General features: G+C 43.6%; 1 protein-coding gene across 4 annotated transcripts; it reads right to left on the reverse strand.

The window, feature by feature from the left end:
- Positions 1–1,695: 1,695 nt before the first annotated feature.
- Positions 1,696–16,365, reverse strand: LOC110488184 (palmitoyltransferase ZDHHC18-B). Of its 4 annotated transcripts, none has more exons than XM_090227925.1 (10): positions 13,433–16,365; positions 11,867–12,027; positions 10,367–10,516; positions 9,876–10,013; positions 9,702–9,753; positions 9,372–9,474; positions 8,584–8,696; positions 8,258–8,351; positions 6,441–6,551; positions 1,696–4,742 (listed from the first exon to the last, which is right to left on the reverse strand). In XM_090227925.1, exons 1-10 carry the CDS (start codon positions 13,678–13,680, stop codon positions 4,326–4,328), a joined length of 1,587 nt encoding a protein of 528 aa, XP_090084051.1. In that variant the 5' UTR covers positions 13,681–16,365; the 3' UTR covers positions 1,696–4,325. The 4 variants fall into 4 exon arrangements, with proteins under 4 accessions (XP_090084051.1, XP_090084053.1, XP_090084052.1 ...); XM_090227927.1 differs by lacking the exon at positions 13,433–16,365 and adding an exon at positions 12,819–13,046; XM_090227926.1 differs by lacking the exon at positions 6,441–6,551.
- Between the last annotated feature and the right edge of the window lie 895 nt (positions 16,366–17,260).

Raw genomic sequence — 17,260 nt, forward strand, 5'->3', positions numbered from 1 at the left:
CTTCAACTAACCTCAGCCCCCTCCCACGTCCCGTGCTTCAACTAACCTCAGCCCCCTCACACGTCCCCGTGCTTCAACTAACCTCAGCCCCCTCACACGTCCCGTGCTTCAACTAACCTCAGCCCCCTCCCACGTCCCGTGCTTCAACTAACCTCAGCCCCCTCACACGTCCCCGTGCTTCAACTAACCTCAGCCCCCTCACACGTCCCGTGCTTCAACTAACCTCAGCCCCCTCACACGTCCCGTGCTTCAACTAACCTCAGCCCCCTCACACGTCCCGTGCTTCAACTAACCTCAGCCCCCTCACACGTCCCCGTGCTTCAACTAACCTCAGCCCCCTCACACGTCCCCGTGCTTCAACTAACCTCAGCCCCCTCACACGTCCCGGACTGTATTTTCCGATGGCCCCACGGCCGCCATCCCACTTCTGACACCAATGTGGCGTTAGAGGGTCCACTCCTCAGCCAGTTAGCTAACTAGAAGAATGAGGAGATGATAGCTCAAGATGAACCGGGGAACCAGGTTTAAACGGCTTCGAAATACAGGCTAACAGAGGGTTAGGGTCGTCCAAAACAATAAACTTATCTGGCTCACTGTATAACTTGATGTTATTGCGATCCATTCAGTCTCGGTCTGTCTCGCTCTGACCCCCTTCAACCCCCAAAACTCGTGGCCTATCAGCTATCTGAACTATGGGTAACTCCTCCCCCCCATACTCTTGTGTTATCAGGTGTGTGTGTGAGAGAGAGAGAGAGAGAGAGAGAGAGAGAGAGAGAGAGATCAGGAGTGGATAATTAGAGTGTTTTGCCAATAATCACCCATCAGGATCCTCCAGTGAAGAGGCACTTATTTACTGCTATGCTTGAAATAGGACAGCAGCACTGAATGGTACTCTGTATTTGTAGCATGGTCCATCATGGGAATCACTGTGATTGTCTGCAATCATTCTCTCCAGAACCAATTGACGTGGCCACATCATCACTGAAATAGGTTATCATCGTCATTACAGACACAGTAACCTGTTATTAGGGTTGGTCGGCAATAACCTGTCATCAAAAGTTGTCCCTTTATGCATATCCTGATTGAAAATCAGACCTATTAGATCAAATAATTGATCGTATAATATCAAACAGAGGCATGACCCCATGCCAGAGAGATTTTATAATAAACAGTTTTAAGTTGTGACCTGCAGCCGAACACTAAGATAAAGACCCTCTCATCATCAGCTGGAGTGGGGATCTCCCTGCCTACATCCCTGACAACTCTTTCTTTATGTCATGGTACTGTAATACATGGACTGGGGAAGAAAATAAGCCATTATGGTGCTAGGGTTTGGGTTCAATTCCCTCAGGAATCACATACAAATGTTTACACTCCCTGTGCTGTAGGACGCTTAGGAAGGAAGTGTGTATTAAGCAGTATATATTGTATCTGATCCTAGCTGCTGTCTCTCTTTAAAACAAACGTTTGTTCTTCTTAAACAAGACAGACTTCTATGGCTTTAGGCTACTAACTCAACACTACCTGATATTCCAAGGGATACACACCGTGGACACACAGGGAGAGGGTAAGGGTAGCCTCCAGGCATACGCACAGCACCTGCCCTGTGTAACCCTCAACATCATTCAGACAGCACAGGCAAGCTACAATTAAGGGACATGCAGGGGCCTGTTGCTGAAGGAAGAAGAAATATCATTGAGTTCATCTTTTATTGTGCAATATTCTCCACGATTCAGTTGGCCTACATTAGATGTATTTATTTTTTACAGACAATATAAGCACTGGACATCTGTTTGAATTGCTTAATAATGACAAAACCCTGTTACACTATAAACATCTAAAGGGAGACTCGTCCACATGTTTGGGCCATTTTTGTCAGTAAATAAAAACAAACACAAAAGATAAACATATTGCCTGAGAGCCTTTGTTTATGTAACTACTTGACTGAACAAACATTGGATTATTTCTGGGAAGAGAGCTCTTTTCAAAGTGTGCGAACATGGTGTGAAAATCTCAATTTAGTTGTAACCATCGCCATCTGGTGGCCTTGGTGTGTAATACGCAGACAGAAAGCATCAATTCCAGTTACTGTATGGAGACAAGCGTATCACTCAGGTTATAAAACACACAACTGTTTTTATGGTTTTCCCATAAAGAATCAACCATGTTGAACATAAATAAGCACAGAGGTCAACAGACCAATCATTCTGGATCCATGACTGACATGAAACAAACCATTATAAAGTCAGTGCTTTTCATTTTGAGGAATATTGGCTGAAATAACAGGAAATGCCCTTTAGAATCAAATTTGAAATGCATTGTGGATGACCACTGATCTACAGTATGTCCAAGTTGTTGTGATGAAGGGAAACACTTTTTGAAATACAAAATGTGCAGTGAATTCACTTCTCTGCTCTAGTGAATGTGAATGCCGTAGGTCCAAGTGGACAATAAGGAATATCATTTTATTTGTATGAAATGGACTGTCAGTGTTAAGTGATCTTTGTGTGTCCCTACGACTCAGTGTGCTCACGTTTCATGCTCAGTGGCAGTTCATTGCGATTTCTGTGCAAATGACTGCAGGGGTAGGCGTAACGAAGTGGATCAACGTGAACTTTCACAGTTATCTTGTATATCAAATAACTAAGCCTATAACACAAAGACAGGTTCTCAATCTGAAACCACACTCTGAATTCTTCCTATTCAGATGCCCTGGTTCAGTGGGCCTTCTCATAACACACAGTACCGTATTAAATTTGTCAAACAGCACAAAGAACAAAAAGGTTCAAATGAACAAGAGGCTAATTTTGGTCTAGTATCACTGCTCAAAATCAAGGAAGGGATCAGATTCACACATCTAATATGTGGATTATGAAATAGCAATTAGTGCTGGGGATCCTGTCTGGACTAATAGTGCAAGCAACTCAAGGAGGAAGGAGTATTTGGACATGGCATGAGGCAACCACATGCGACGCAAGATACTGCTAACATGTCTCAGGTACATATAGCAGTATTATAGAGGTGTATATGGGAAACACTGCTTTAGTAAGAACACATTCCTGTGTGAGGTGAAGCATTTCTGAGGTATGCTGTAGGGGTGTCTTGAGTCGTTACTGTTGAATGAATGGTTGGTTTTGAACCGTAAAACAGCAGTTAGGATTTTCAAGACGTCCTCATCTGCCAGTGCATTTCAGTCATGTCCGTGTTGTGCATACTAGTCACTCTTACTATTGTCCTTGGGTCTAGGGCTGAGTACGAGAGCTACTCTTATCGATGTGGGGGATCTCTTCAAGTTCAGAGACATTGATATATAGAAAGCTCTGTGTACTAACGCTAGCCTGTCACATACTAACTCAAGCTCATCCGTCCGGTTCTGCTTTTAGATTTAAAAAAAAAGGATTTGGGTTGTTTGGCACTCACACAGCCAGGTTTTTGGGCCTCAAAGCCAGCTACTCTAATAATCTGAGCCATCCCAAAGCAGTAGGTAGGTATCCCCAAAGTTTATCAAGCCTTAAGCCAGACTGAACGCTGCACTCATAGCGACATCAGTTTGGACGCTAGGTTAGTTTTTGGACGCCCAGAAAAATAACAGTCTGTATGAGGCCCTGTAGTGCTGCCTAGGTCTCTTCAGCTGGAGTGTGTCAACCGAAGAATGTATGGTTCACTGAGTAGCTACACAAGTTTGCCCCACAAAATACCAGCTCTTTTGTTGTGCTTTTCGCTGTAAACAAAGGGGCTATTCAGTTCAATTACATTTGGAGGTTTGTCTATGTGTCCTATAAGTGTTCACATCACATGTACCACTCTCACTGCAACTCTCACAGCAGGTAGTGAGTGCCCTCTTCTGATAGGAAGCTGTAATGTATCTCTAGAAGGGCTCTCCATTCATTTGCAGTCTAATAAAGGCCAAAGCAGGCTATACAAATTGGTAGTAGATGTGATAGGCCTAGCTAGTGAAAGCTGGCCACCGTGCAATGACTTCTCCAGACGGTCACACCCCCCACAGCTATCCTCAGTAATACATCCTTAAGCTCCAAAGTAACAGTCACACATCCTTGTCCCCAACCCCCACATAGGCCCAGGATGTAAAGAGGGTGCTGGTGATGCTTCAGTCCCACCTCCCAGAGGACTTGTGGACTTACATAGATTATAAAAGCTACCACCTGACTGCATCCAGTGTGATTGACTGTAGTCTCTTCCTATAGCCGTGCGCCATGAGTCTGGCAAGTGGGACTAAACTGTTGTACAGCATGCAGAGCGTAGAGCTGTGGAAGGCAGCAAGGCGCAGGTCCATTCACTCAGAGGAAGTTAAGAGTTTACTTGACTCAGTGCAATGTGGCAAAGCTGTCCCTTACGTGCTCCTCTGCCCCTGTACCATGACTAGGCCCAAGGCCTGGAGAGGTGGGGGGGCTGAGGCTGACGTTGTAAGCCGGGTTGGAGATGTGGAGAGCAGCCCGCTTGCTGCTGCTCCGTGCCGACCGCGTCTTGTGGTGCCGGTTATGGTGGTGGTGCAGCTGGCGGGGTTCGTCCGGAGGACTGGTGGTGTGGCTGTGGTGGCGGCCTCCGCATTTCAGAGAGGGCACCGCAACAGGGTCAGAGGTTACATCAGGGTTAAAGGTCACCGCCGGGTCAGCTGGGTCGATGCTGTCTGGACAGGAAGTAGAGACGGTCTGGGGTTTCCCTGCCTGGGGACACGGAGAGCGAGATGCCGACTCCAACAGATCTTTAGTTCCCTGTGTGCACTGGGTGGGAGAAGGAGAGAGGGTGGCGGAGAGAAAGAGATGAGACAAGGGCAGCAGAAAAGACAAGAACCACCAAGAACAGTTAGCCCAGCTGAAAATAAAAAAGAACAGAAGTCCCCCAGGGGAGAGGAGAGATCACTCAGACAGCTATGCAGAGCAAAACTATGGGTCAACGGTCAAGCTATAAGTAATTGAGGTGGTGCAAGGACATGCAGGTATTCTGATGCTTGGTAGCAGACAGTCATTTTGGTGAGGGGTAACCATGCAGATGATAAAAAAAATGTCACTTGGAAGCACAAAGTAACACAGTGCTGTTGTATCAATCTTGCCACGGTGTTTCCACAGCACCAGAGATCACATCAAATTCTCGTTCGAGTAATGGAAGACCCATACACGGTAAGGGGACAGGGCTATTGCTTTAAAGAATGGTCCTTTGAGGGTTTTATTCTCGCTTGCAAAAGTGACAGATAAATTAAAGTTACTTGAAAGATGAAGTAACAAAGGTCAACGAAAACCCACCAGAGGATAAACATTGTAGTGTGGAGATGATTGCATGTCTGACTGCTTAAGTAGAGAAGAGAGAGATGCTCTTACGATGTTACGTAAAGGACTGGCGTAGCTGTCGGCGCACATTTAGCACATGCAGAACCTGACCACCGAGGGGAATTTAGAAGTGTTTGCATTTTCGCCTCTGTGGAACAAATTTTCATTTATGCTTCCAAAGAGAAGATAAGAAGCAGTTGTAAAGGCTGAATCGATATAAACTATTAACGAGTCTACTGCTTGAAAAGGTTTTGATCATTGTCTGGTGTGTACATATACCGTGAGCTCAAAGTATTGGGACAGTGATATTTGTTGTTATGCCTCTGTACTCCAGCACTAGATTTGAAATGAAACAATGACCATGAAGTAGGTTAAAGTGCAGACTAAACTTTCACCCATAAATCATTTAGAAAATACTGCACTTTCCACCCCATTTCAGGGGACCAAAACAAACAGCAAATGTTGTAATCATTGTGTGCTAGGAATATGGGTCCAAATATTCAACCTTTGACTACTTTAATACACAAGTGAATTTGTCCCAATACTTTTGGTCCACTAAAGCTGAGTCTGCACTTTCACCTCCATCATTGTATCATTTCATCCAAAGTGCTGGAGTACAGAGCCAAAACAAAACACTCACAGTCCCAATACTTTTGGGGCTCACTATCTGTGCATTTAAGCATGCGTGAGTGTATCTGAGGCATAGCTGACAAGAAAACAAAACAGATATATTAAAAGTACAACGAAAAATGTGCCATTATCCTTTCCTCGGTTTGACGGTCTGATATTCCAAACCTCACAGGTCTGGACCTTGAGTTTAGAGGCTGACTGTGTGTGATGGGATCCAGCCCGACGTGGTTGAAATCAGCCATGTTAAAGGAAAAGCATAGTAGCACTGGGAGAGAAGCCAGCCAGGCAGGCAGAAAAATAAAGCAGACAGCAACCAGCCACAGAGAGAGGGCCCCCTAGAAAACCTTCCTTCTGCACCAGGGTTGGGCTCTATTCAGTTTTTAACTCTGTACTTCCAAATAAGTGAATTGGCATTCAATTGACGAAGATGTAGACACAGTAGCCACAGAGACGGGTAAGGCCAGCCAAACACTCTTACTGCACTCTACCTGGGGTCATCTCACCAACCTGTCTGTCTCCACTAACCTTGCTCATCAGCCAGCACAGGACAGAGCAAAGTCCAGACAGCTGTCCTCCTAGTGGGGGGTGGTGATGGGCCATACACACAAATACGGAGAGACACAATACCAGTTGACACTACGGAATAGGCACACAGGGGTAAGGCTTAGTGACAATGATGACATCAGGACTGTTCACACGTATGATTATGCTCCATCTTAACTGTAACACACAGGTGAGAATTAAAAAAGGAATGCACGTCTATTAAACTCATTTGGAAATAAAAACGTATTTATTTCATTGTTAAAATGGAATATTTATTACTGTACATTTCAGATTAACATAATTTATTCCAAAATGACGTATAAATATTTAGATGACCAAAATAAACAAAAAGACAAAATAATAAGATTGTAATATAAAACATATTTTAAAAAGCATAAGAAAACAGTAAGAGGGAGATGATTTGGACTGTCTTGAGGCAGGCAGGTAGCCTAGTGTCAGGCCAGCGTCGGATTCGCTGGTTCGAATCGCCGAGCCAGCTAGGTGAAAAATCTGCCAATGTGATATTGAGCAAGGCACTGAACCCTAATCGCTCCTATAAGTCGCTCTGTATAAGAGTGTCTGCTAAATTACTGAAGACATTTCAAATGTAAATGCAGGTAGCTTTTATGTCACGTTTAACATGACCATTACATTATGGTATGACACACAAAACTCAACACACACACACGCCAATACACAGAGTCACGTCAGAGACAAATGCAGACAACAAGAACATTGAGGGAAGACAAATAAGTGTTTTCACACTCTGTAAACAAAGATAATTCCATGTGCATAAATAGAATAGCTCTTCCATGCTTTCTCAGCAGACCCACTGAATATCAGAGGGAGGGTGTCCAGATTGAGACAAATGAAAACAGCACTTGGGTACAGATGTATTTGTGACCGGTAAATTCCCAGCAGTAACCTCTTCCATTACCAGCATGTGGTTGCTAAAAGTATAAATACTGAACCAACACTGTGCTTGGTCTCTCTCTCTGATCTAACTCCTTATGTGCAAATACATTCTAATCCGCAAACTTCCAGCAGACATGACAGTGCCCTTGTATCCTTAAAGTAAACCGGGGTTAGGTTAGCTTGTCCCTATTGCTTGAATGTAAACAGAAGGAAGGCCTAGTCTGAACGGTTGGAGAGTGCCACTGCTGTCAGACTGAACTAAAAACCCAGTGGCAGTCGTACTTTGTAAACAAACATATCTTAAAGAAAACTCCTAGCACCGACGTTTCTCCTCAACTGCAGAACAAGGGCCAAACCTTTAACCCAGGTGGGAAGCGGAAGAATCATATGTAGGCTGTTCCCTTTTTCACTGAAATGAAATATAGAAATGACACTGAGTTGTCTGATTATAAGATTAGGGAATGGAAGGGCGTGAGTAACTAACGGTTGAGCTACACCCAGGTCAAACATGGCCCAGCAGCCAGTTTCACTTCCTCTTTCCAGCCAGAGACAGTATTTTACTGTCAACTGTAAACAATGAACAGTCTGGTGTAGACTGGATTACCAGGATCAGGCAACAACATATGTAATGACCACACCAGGATCCTGGACCATTAGCAATAGTACCACAATACTCTGGTATATGAGGGACTAAGTCATGAGGGGGTGACCCCATACACAACAGCCAGTCAGGCAACAGTCAAAGAGGGTTCGGTTGGAAAAGGCAACTAAACTGGAGTCTGCAAGTCAGGCTGATGGTGGTTTGGGGTTGCAGGTAGCGGTATAGGGGAGGGGGGAACCTGCAATGCACAAGGGGGCAGCTGGGACGGCGTGGGCCCTCCTACCACGTTTATCTCGTTCTTAGCGGCCAGCTCTACCTCCGTGGCAACTGTCTGGGATGACTCCTCCACTGGCATGAAGCCTCGCCTGTCAATCAAACTGAACACGGGACAACATGGAGGAAACAGGTTAGTCAAATAGTTCAGGCTTCAGGTCAATTCCGTTTCCTTCTTAGTCAAATCAAGGAGTGATTAGAAATTAAATTCATGCATTGGAGAAAATCCTTGGAAAACAATGGGGCATTTTTAAACACTTCCTAAATAGACGGATTTGAAGAAAGAACTGACTCAACCCCTATCAAAGATACATTATAAACCAGGCTGAGTCTCACCTGGGAGGCATGGGTCCACAGAGTACAGAGCAGCAGTTAGTAATGATGTTGTTATAGCTGTAGGGGTTACCGGTGTCCTCCGTCCCACTCTTCCCCGACCACGAGCCTTTAATCTGGGACCAAGAGAGACACACAAGATTGACCATCAGTCCTTGTCCAAGACTAATTTTAGTTTATTTGTCAGGGACCAGGCACAAACAAACATGACACCATGTTAAGCTACATGGCTACTTTCCATCTGCAGTCTGCACATACCGGAAGGGTCACTTAACTGTTTAAAGTGCAAAATCTACAGTCAGTCAAACATTTGATTTTCCTGGGTTTTATATACATTTCCACACTAAGGTTGGAGTAATAATATGACATTTTGAAAATGCCCTCATAGTGTAAGAGCTGTTTGAAAAGCCTGTCTGAAATGTTTCCATTTTGGTGGGATAGAGTTTTGGCCTTCCATGGTAGCATCACTATGTGGTAAATTAGTTTATAATCCAATAAGAAAGAGTTCCAAACCTCTTTGCTAATAACAGCTAATGTTCCATTTCCCCCTCACCACTCAGACCACTCCCAGACAGTCCTAGCTAAACTCTTACTTGAGAAATTGCCCTTTGCTAAGATGCCTTTGTTTCTTTTTGACCATTTTAATTGAAAAACAATCATAGTAAAGACACTTAATGATTTGATATTGAGATAAAAAGAGCTGCATTGAACCTTTAAAGTGTATAATACCTATATGTCTATTATACATATCCCAGAAGAGACAGATATCACACTCATTGGCATTTACTCACATCTTCATTTGTTGTCAGGTTAGACGCAACCAGATAGGTATGGAAGCCTGAGAGGCCCAAGATGGACCAAACTGAAAAGAAGCAAATCACCAGCTCCACAGCAGTGCAGGAAGAAAAGTCAAGGACAACATGTATGGTTTGAGTATCTAAATATCACCAGAGATGTCAGCTGGACAGATTGAGAGACCCATTCGTATTCTGCAATATGGCCAATAAGCTGAAGTGAATGACAGTTTAGGTGCCCTAACACCAGACTACTCGAGGCAGGGAGTGGTATTATGAGGGGATCTGATTGGTTACACTAGACACACAGTCTTGGTAAAAGGATATCTGGCTGGACTCTCCTGAAGAGCAAACATCAGGCCTCTCCCTCCTTGTGCCCCTGAGGACAGAACCATTGAAAGTTGATACAGAAAACCATGACAGGATGATAAATCAGGATATACGCAAAAGTTCCATACAAAATCACAAGCCCGGGCAGTGTCTTCTGTGTAGACTACGTACTCAGTGCTAGATGTGTGGCGACGCAGCCAAAGATGAAGACTGTCAGGAAGGACAGAGAGACGATGAAGGTGTAGAAGAAACGATAGTTCCTCTTCCCAACACAGTTCCCCACCCAGGGACAATGGTGGTCGAATCGCTCTGGAGGACAGGAAGAAAGATTGAGGAAGAAGAACATTTACAAATGTCTACAAAGGACACGAAGGCCAAGCTCTCAAGCCCCTTTCAACAGTCAAATAAATGTGAATTAAATGTAGAAAAGTCTAAAAAAAGAAAACTAAGAAGGTCTGCTTTCAAAGTTGATCAACATCTTTACAGAGGAGACCAACACTAATAAATACTCTTTATAAGACTGTTTTGTATGAACAGTCTTTATTTATCAATCTCAGTAACAGGCTGTGTAGTATAGTCTAAATCACTCAGTCTAATAAATGGCAGTGTGTCCCTCTGTCTACGTTCCGTGTTGAACGTCCACCTCTGTCACCAGTCCTTACCCACACAGTTGTCACAGAGGGAGCAGTGGGAGGTGCGCGGTGGCCGGAACATCTTGCAGGTGAAACAGTACTTGAGCTTCACTACCTGCTGGTTGATCATCACCTCCTTGGTGCGGGGAGGGGGTCGGTAGGTGGAAGAGCCAGAGTTATCTGAGGAGGAGAGAAAGACAGGGAGGACATATCAGGAGATATAGTACACAAGGCGTGTGTGTATTACTATTCTCTTGGGTACCGGAAATCCCCCAAATTCCTCACAAGGATAGTAAAACAAGGAAAATTCTCTTATTTCAGGCTTAGGTATTAGGGTTAGAATTAGAGGTCAGGGAAAATAGGATTTCGAATGGAGATCTATTTTTGGCCCGCACTAGTATAGTAAAAACCTATGCTTTGTGTGCATGTGTCCATGTTGTGATCCAGGCAGTAGTAGCTTTAGGCCTAATTGCTGGCGAAGTGGTGTCCATTAAGGCGGCTTCATGGGGGAGGCAATCAATCAACACAGGCTCTGTGTAATGTATGAAAGTGCGCTGCCTGCCTGGCAGTCCCATATGCTGAGTTTAGACAGGCAGTCCGATTCTGATATTTTTGTTTCAGTTGAGTATCAGGTTTCAGTTGAGTGATGATTTGATGTATTAGACTGTCTCTATCACTACATGGCATGAGCTCATTAATAAATAGTCAAGTGTAAGGTACGTTCAAGATAACAACGGAGTCACAATGTTTGATAGACAGCTGAATATTTGGCAGCTAGAACTAAGTATGATACTTTTGATAACTTTCTGGAAGTAATTCATCTGGTTTAGGGAAATAGGCCTAACCAGCAGATATGCACAACTTAGGCCTAAACCATGTTGCAGAAAGCTGAGTGGACATCACGCTCTGTCATCCTAACAGAGACACGTCACAAGAGCATGAGAATATCCCTCAATAACTTATTTTTATACTTTTGGTGCCACACAATGAAATTACTCTATTTAAAACCACAACTCCCTCTACGTGATGTGAGTTTCCACTCTACAAAAAAACAGAGAGAGAAAGAGATGAAGAGAAAATGAGGGAGGGGGAGCAAGAGAGAGAGATGTTAGTGGCAACCCACTGCAATGGGGCCCGTGTCTTAATTTTTCACAAAATTAAACGGCAGAGTTAACTACCCACAGCATACTGACCACCCACACAGATACAAGCAGTGCCACGAACAGTTCAAAGACCTCTATCCATCCATACATCCTTCCCTCCCTACATGCCCGGTCAGAAGAGACTGTGTGTGTGGTTCAACCATTTGTTGGCTGAATAATGCATTGCTTCAAACAAAAAAAGGCAGGAAACTACCATATATGTTGCTACTACTGTGTCTCAAAAACCAGCGCAAACAAACTGGTGATAAAAGCTCAAAAGGAGACCAGAATATGGAGCAGGAAAACAAATGGTGAACGTCTACACAAAGCTGTGAAAGTGAGTGGGAAAGGAAGAATGTTCTTTCAGGAGTGTATGTGTTGCCCTTACCGATCTGCTTCTCAATGTCTGCGGCCTCGTCCGGTGTAGCCCGGGGCAGGATGCCAGGGTCAGTGAAGCTGGTCTGCAGGAGGGAGATGACTACAAACACAAACAGCACTCCTCCAATTGCTGGGATGAACACGGTCAGGTGCTTCAACAGGAAGGGACAGCTGTGGTGACAGGACAAAGGAAAAAAGAGGACTATATTCAGCAACAATTAAAGTGGACTGTCTTATATGTTAAAACTAAGGGTGTGTTTATACTGGAAGCCCAACTCTGATATTTTGCCCAATGAATAGGCAAAAGACCTGACCTGATTAATCAAAAGACCAATGACCCCTTTTCTGCGTTAGCAAACTGCCACAAGAGGGCGATGTGCGTGCAATTTGCAGAACCCCCTCCCTGCTAATATGTAAACTGCTAGTTACAAATGCAGTAAATCCGTGTGGAGCGCAAATGGTGATCTTGAGTATTCGTTTTTCACAATCTATTCAGAATATTACTGTGCATTATCTGCGTACGATCGGGAGCGCTTCTTCAGGAAAATCTCATTAAGATTAATACTCGAAGTATTGCTTAAAAAGACAAATTTACATGTTGCTTATGAGTGTATTTCACAATACTTGTTGATTATAAATTGGATTGTGAGTCGTGCATAAATGCTCTGCTTAATATAAAGTTCGTGTCATCCTCGCCAACCAATTTCATTATACTTCAAAAACACGCCAACCAGTAAAATGGCTATTTGGCTAGCTTTGCTACAAGCCTGTCAATGAGCGTTAGCATTCTAACTAACAACTGCTGAATCCAAAACAGGTATTTTGCAACTATCACAACCAAATATAATCTTAATGACTGTTCAAGCAATAATCAAAAAAAATTGTAAGCCTAGGAGAACCCACCCCCCAAAAAATGATAATATCTTATTTCAGTGGGTGATAATACTGGCGCGCTGACTGACCATGTGTGGTTATTCCAGCTTCATTTCCGCAACCAGAAATCATGCGCATAACGTAACGTTCGTGTGACGGGTACTGAAAATAAAAATCAGAATTTGGCTGACTGTTAATGCAGCCTAAAGTGTTTTGTGTAGCCTGGTTTCATTAATGTATTTTTTTAAAATCACCAGGACAACTAAAGAGGACAAGATTGATTGCAGAGCACTGCAGCGACAATCAGGACCCTGACTAACCACATGAAGGACTAGTTCTCATTTTCAACATGAGAAACTGAAAACGCTGTCCAACACAATAGTACAATATTGCAATAGTTTCTCAACCACCAGGATCTGGTTTTAATCAACTTTCACTTTTTAATTACTACTGGTAGCATAGTCTCAGGAGACGTAACACACATTTCAGCAAGACACTTGTAAGAATATGTAATGACATGTTCTGGTATTAAAACTATTCCTCTATTGTTGTTACCAGAATCTACTGTATTGGTTAAACTGCTAGACACACAACCACACTTACTTACCATGGTTTGTTGAAACCTGTGTGGCATAATTTTAATGGCTAGGGCAAACATTTTTGTGTCAAAGCAATGCAAAAGAAAACGAGAACTTGTACTTACTCGAAAACAAAGAACAATACAGTGGTGACCAAAATGAGGCCGAGGGTAAGTGGTAGGACACCACTTTGCTGAGCCACTATGATCCGTCCATCACAGTAGAAGCGATTCTTGCCGGGGAAAACTTCCCATTTTCTCCGTGCGGTTTCCCCCTTCTTCTCTTCCTGAACAACAGCGTGTTGCGGCGGCAGGGTCGGTGTTGGCGTTGAAAGTGCCTGCGGGTCGATTTGCTGGTATTCGCAATGTTTCATGATTTACGAAATTTTGGCGCTTCCCGAATAGAAGAGCTGTCTTGTGCTTGCCACCGCTATCTACATAGGCAGCAACTTGCTAATTCTCTAGCTAATGTTTGCTAACTAACGTTACCTAACAATAACATCGACTAGCGTGTTGCCAGGAACGTCAGCTACAAACATGTTCCAGTACCGGTAAGTTAGTGGTGCATGTCGTCATTGAATCAACGTCACCAAGCGTATCCAGTGTATGCAAACAGTGTCCCCAAAAATCTACACTCCATGAGGAGAACAATTCGACTATGATATTATCCATCATATCGGTCTATCAACCTGAAGAACAGCAGTGTGTGTGACCCATTGCATTCGTATGACCGCTTAGCTGGCTAGGCTAACGCTCTAGCTAGGCTAACGCTACCCAGTTAGCCCAAAAATCAGTGATGAACAGACTAACGTTAGTGAATAGTAGCTAGGTAGAAAGCATATCCTATGCACAGCATAAAAATAGGTATCAATACCATACCAGGGTTCTGTTTGATACGGACGGTTCAATATGATCCTATTTGAAACCACCAACTCCTACACTTTCAGCCTGGCAGATGAAACAAAGTGATGTTGGAATTTCCCGGTGGTGATGTAGATGAGGGCTTTCGTCGGGAGTTTTCGTAGCTACAAATCGACGCTAACCAACTGCTGTTACACTAATAAACATCATAATCGAAATTCTCATTTATGTTGGTCTCTTGTAGTCTATTACATTCAGGAAAGCGTACAGGTCAGGCGCACTTCTTTCTATCATCCAGCGTTATGACCGAGAGGAAGCGGCGAAGCGAGAGGATTTACTCCACCCAAAATCTATCCGCGTGAGAATAAGCCCCTTTATTCCAACTGACATCACATGTATTTCCATTTCTATTGTAAAAGCAGGCCCTAGTCAATATAATATATAATATTTGGTTATGATCGCTATGGAATGTTTACGACACATTAAAATGTTGTACGGCGTTCATGATTTGCTGGCAAGGAATTACGTGGGTTAGTCAACAATTTTTCTCCTTCCCCCTTCTGACACCCAGGTGGCGACACGCATCTCTGCTTCCTCAAACTCAACCCCGATAAGACCGAACTGCTCTTCTTCCCCAGGAAAGTCTGCCTGCTCAAATACCTCTCCATCGGGGTTGACAACTCCACAGTGTCACCCTCCCAGAGTGCAAAGACCCTTGGCTTGACCCTGGACAACACCCTGTCTTTCTATGCAAACATCAAAGCGGTGACCCGCTCCTGCAGGTTCATGCTCTACAACATCCGTAGAGTACAATCCTACCTCACACAGGAAGCGGCGCAGGTCCTAATCCAGGCACTTGTCCTCTCCTGTCTGGACTACTGCAACTCGCTGTTGGCTGGGCTTCCCGCTTTTGCCGAACACCTGCAATTTATCCAGAATGCAGCAGCCCGTCTGGTTTTCAACCTTCCCAAGTTCTCTCATGTCACCCCACTCCTCTGCACACTCCACTGGCTTCCAGTAGCTTGCATCCACTACAAGACCATGGTGCTTACCTACGGAACTGCCCCTCCCTACCTTCAGTCTATGCTCAAACCCTACACCCCAACCCCAACACTCCTTTCTGCCACCTCAAATCTCTTGGCCTTCCCACCGCTACGCTCAACCCAGTCCAAGCTCTTCTCTGTCCTGGCACCCCAATGGTGGAACCAGGTTCAGAGTCCCTGCCCATCTTCCAAAGACATCTAAAACCCTACCTCTTCAAACATTATCTTAAATAATCCTCCTCACCTTGACACACCCCCCTTCTAGCTCTGACTCAGCTACGTTATTGAGGAAAAAATGTACTTTTTATGCCTGTGATACGTGGTTGTCCCCCCTTGCTATCTTAAGATGAATGCACTAACTGTATGTCGCTCTGGATAACAGCATCTGCTAAATGACTCAAATGTAAATGAAGTTATCAGTATCTTTGCTTACACCTCAAAAGGAAAAATCCAGGTAGTCTACTTTGTTTTATGATCATATTAACCATATTAAATCATGAACAAGTGACCCAATAATGTCCATGCAAAATTACTTTTATTAAACCTAGATATTTAGAAGACTAAGTTTCTGCATCTCCATTAGTTGACTGTTGTCACTACTGTTCCTTTGGGGGGGCTTGGGCTGGTGTTGCTACTGGATGACATGAAGTCTGGGGAATCTCGCTGGAAGAGTTTACACAAGAGTTTAATCTCAGAGGCTGCCAGGGATGTGTTTGAGGTGGCTGCATAGGGGCTTGGAGGCTCGCTGAACAAACTGTTGTTGCTCTTGACTGGACAACCCAGCAGAGCCACCATCCCACTGCTTCTACTAGTGGTCCTGGAAATGTCCAAGTCCATGGAGTTGACCACCCTTTTTAGAGAATAAGGGAAGAAAATAGAACTTTATTCGTCCATTTTGCACAGGATATTCAAAATGTTCTCTGAAACCACCAGCCCTTCAGTTGCAATTTCAGTTCCCACGTTTTCATTGCCCTGTCCGGGATTTGAACCAGTGACCTTCTGGCTATAGGTCTGTCTCTAACCTTTGGGATACCTTCCTCTTGGCAGCCTGGAGAAGTCTGATTTTCCTCCTGCTGTCCTCTTGGACAGGCTTATTATCCGTCTGGCTGTTAGTGGGGCGAGGAGGGGATTGGCACCAATGTTCTGGTATTCCTACCCAACTTCACAGCAGAAGCTTTGCTTTCCTTTGTATCTGTGGAAGGATAAATACATCAGAATATTATGAAATAATATACGGTAGTCTATAGCATATTTAGCACCAAATTCAATCTAATATGAGGTGTTATGAATATCATACAGGATCGATAAAGGTATTCAGGACTCCTACCCGAGACTGCATCAACTGGAACCTGAAAAGCTCTATCCAGAGACAAGGAGCTAATGATGGATTTGGTCATCAGTATACACAGCATACTAATCAGCTCCACCCATTTCAGTTTGCTTCACGGCAAGAGCTCGGAAGGAGAATCTCCTCTGAATACTGTGGCCTATGCAGGTTCTCTGTAATAGAAGAGAGAGTGATTTTATTTACAATTAGGAAACATTGCACAGTATCAATAGTGCCAAAGGCTGAATTATTTGTTTTATTATACATTTCATAATAAAAATACCATGGACTATATGGTAATTGTACTTCAAGTACAATTGATAGGACTGGATTAAACTATTATCGTGGTAGAAGTTTAAAAAGTGTTACTTTAAATCCGTTTTAAAGTACGTATGGTTTGGGAAAACGTTATAGTAGTGGTAGTGTCTGCAGTAGTAACGGCGGTGACTGGTTATAGTTGAGAAATGTAGAATGGCCTGAACATATGAAAGTTGGTATGGTGTATCTAGCTTGAACAGTTCAAGAGTTACTGTTCGTTAGTTATTTTATGCTAATTTACATCGTTATACTTGATAAAAGTTTTAAAGAATTTGAAGTTAGGATAGCCAGAACATGTGAAAATTGGTTTGGTGTATGTAGCTGGAATGGTTTAAGAGTTACTGTTGGTGGGTTAGGTTATGCAAACGTGTGCACATTTATATAGTTAGTTATTAGTTATAGTTA

Source organism: Oncorhynchus mykiss, chromosome 30, assembly GCF_057628025.1.
Source record: "Oncorhynchus mykiss isolate SJ-2025 chromosome 30, ASM5762802v1, whole genome shotgun sequence".
NCBI classification, from domain to species: domain Eukaryota; kingdom Metazoa; phylum Chordata; class Actinopteri; order Salmoniformes; family Salmonidae; genus Oncorhynchus; species Oncorhynchus mykiss.

Bases quoted from the DNA above. Each gene is read 5' to 3' on its own strand.
- LOC110488184 (XM_090227925.1), bottom strand. From the start codon at position 13,680: ATGAAACATTGCGAATACCAGCAAATCGACCCGCAGGCACTTTCAACG. The intron at 10,014-10,366 runs GTAAGGACTGGT...CCTGTCCTCCAG, and splicing joins CCTCTGTGACAACTGTGTGG to AGCGATTCGACCACCATTGT. The intron at 8,697-9,371 runs GTGAGTAAATGC...TCTTGGTCCCAG, and splicing joins ACCTGACAACAAATGAAGAT to ATTAAAGGCTCGTGGTCGGG.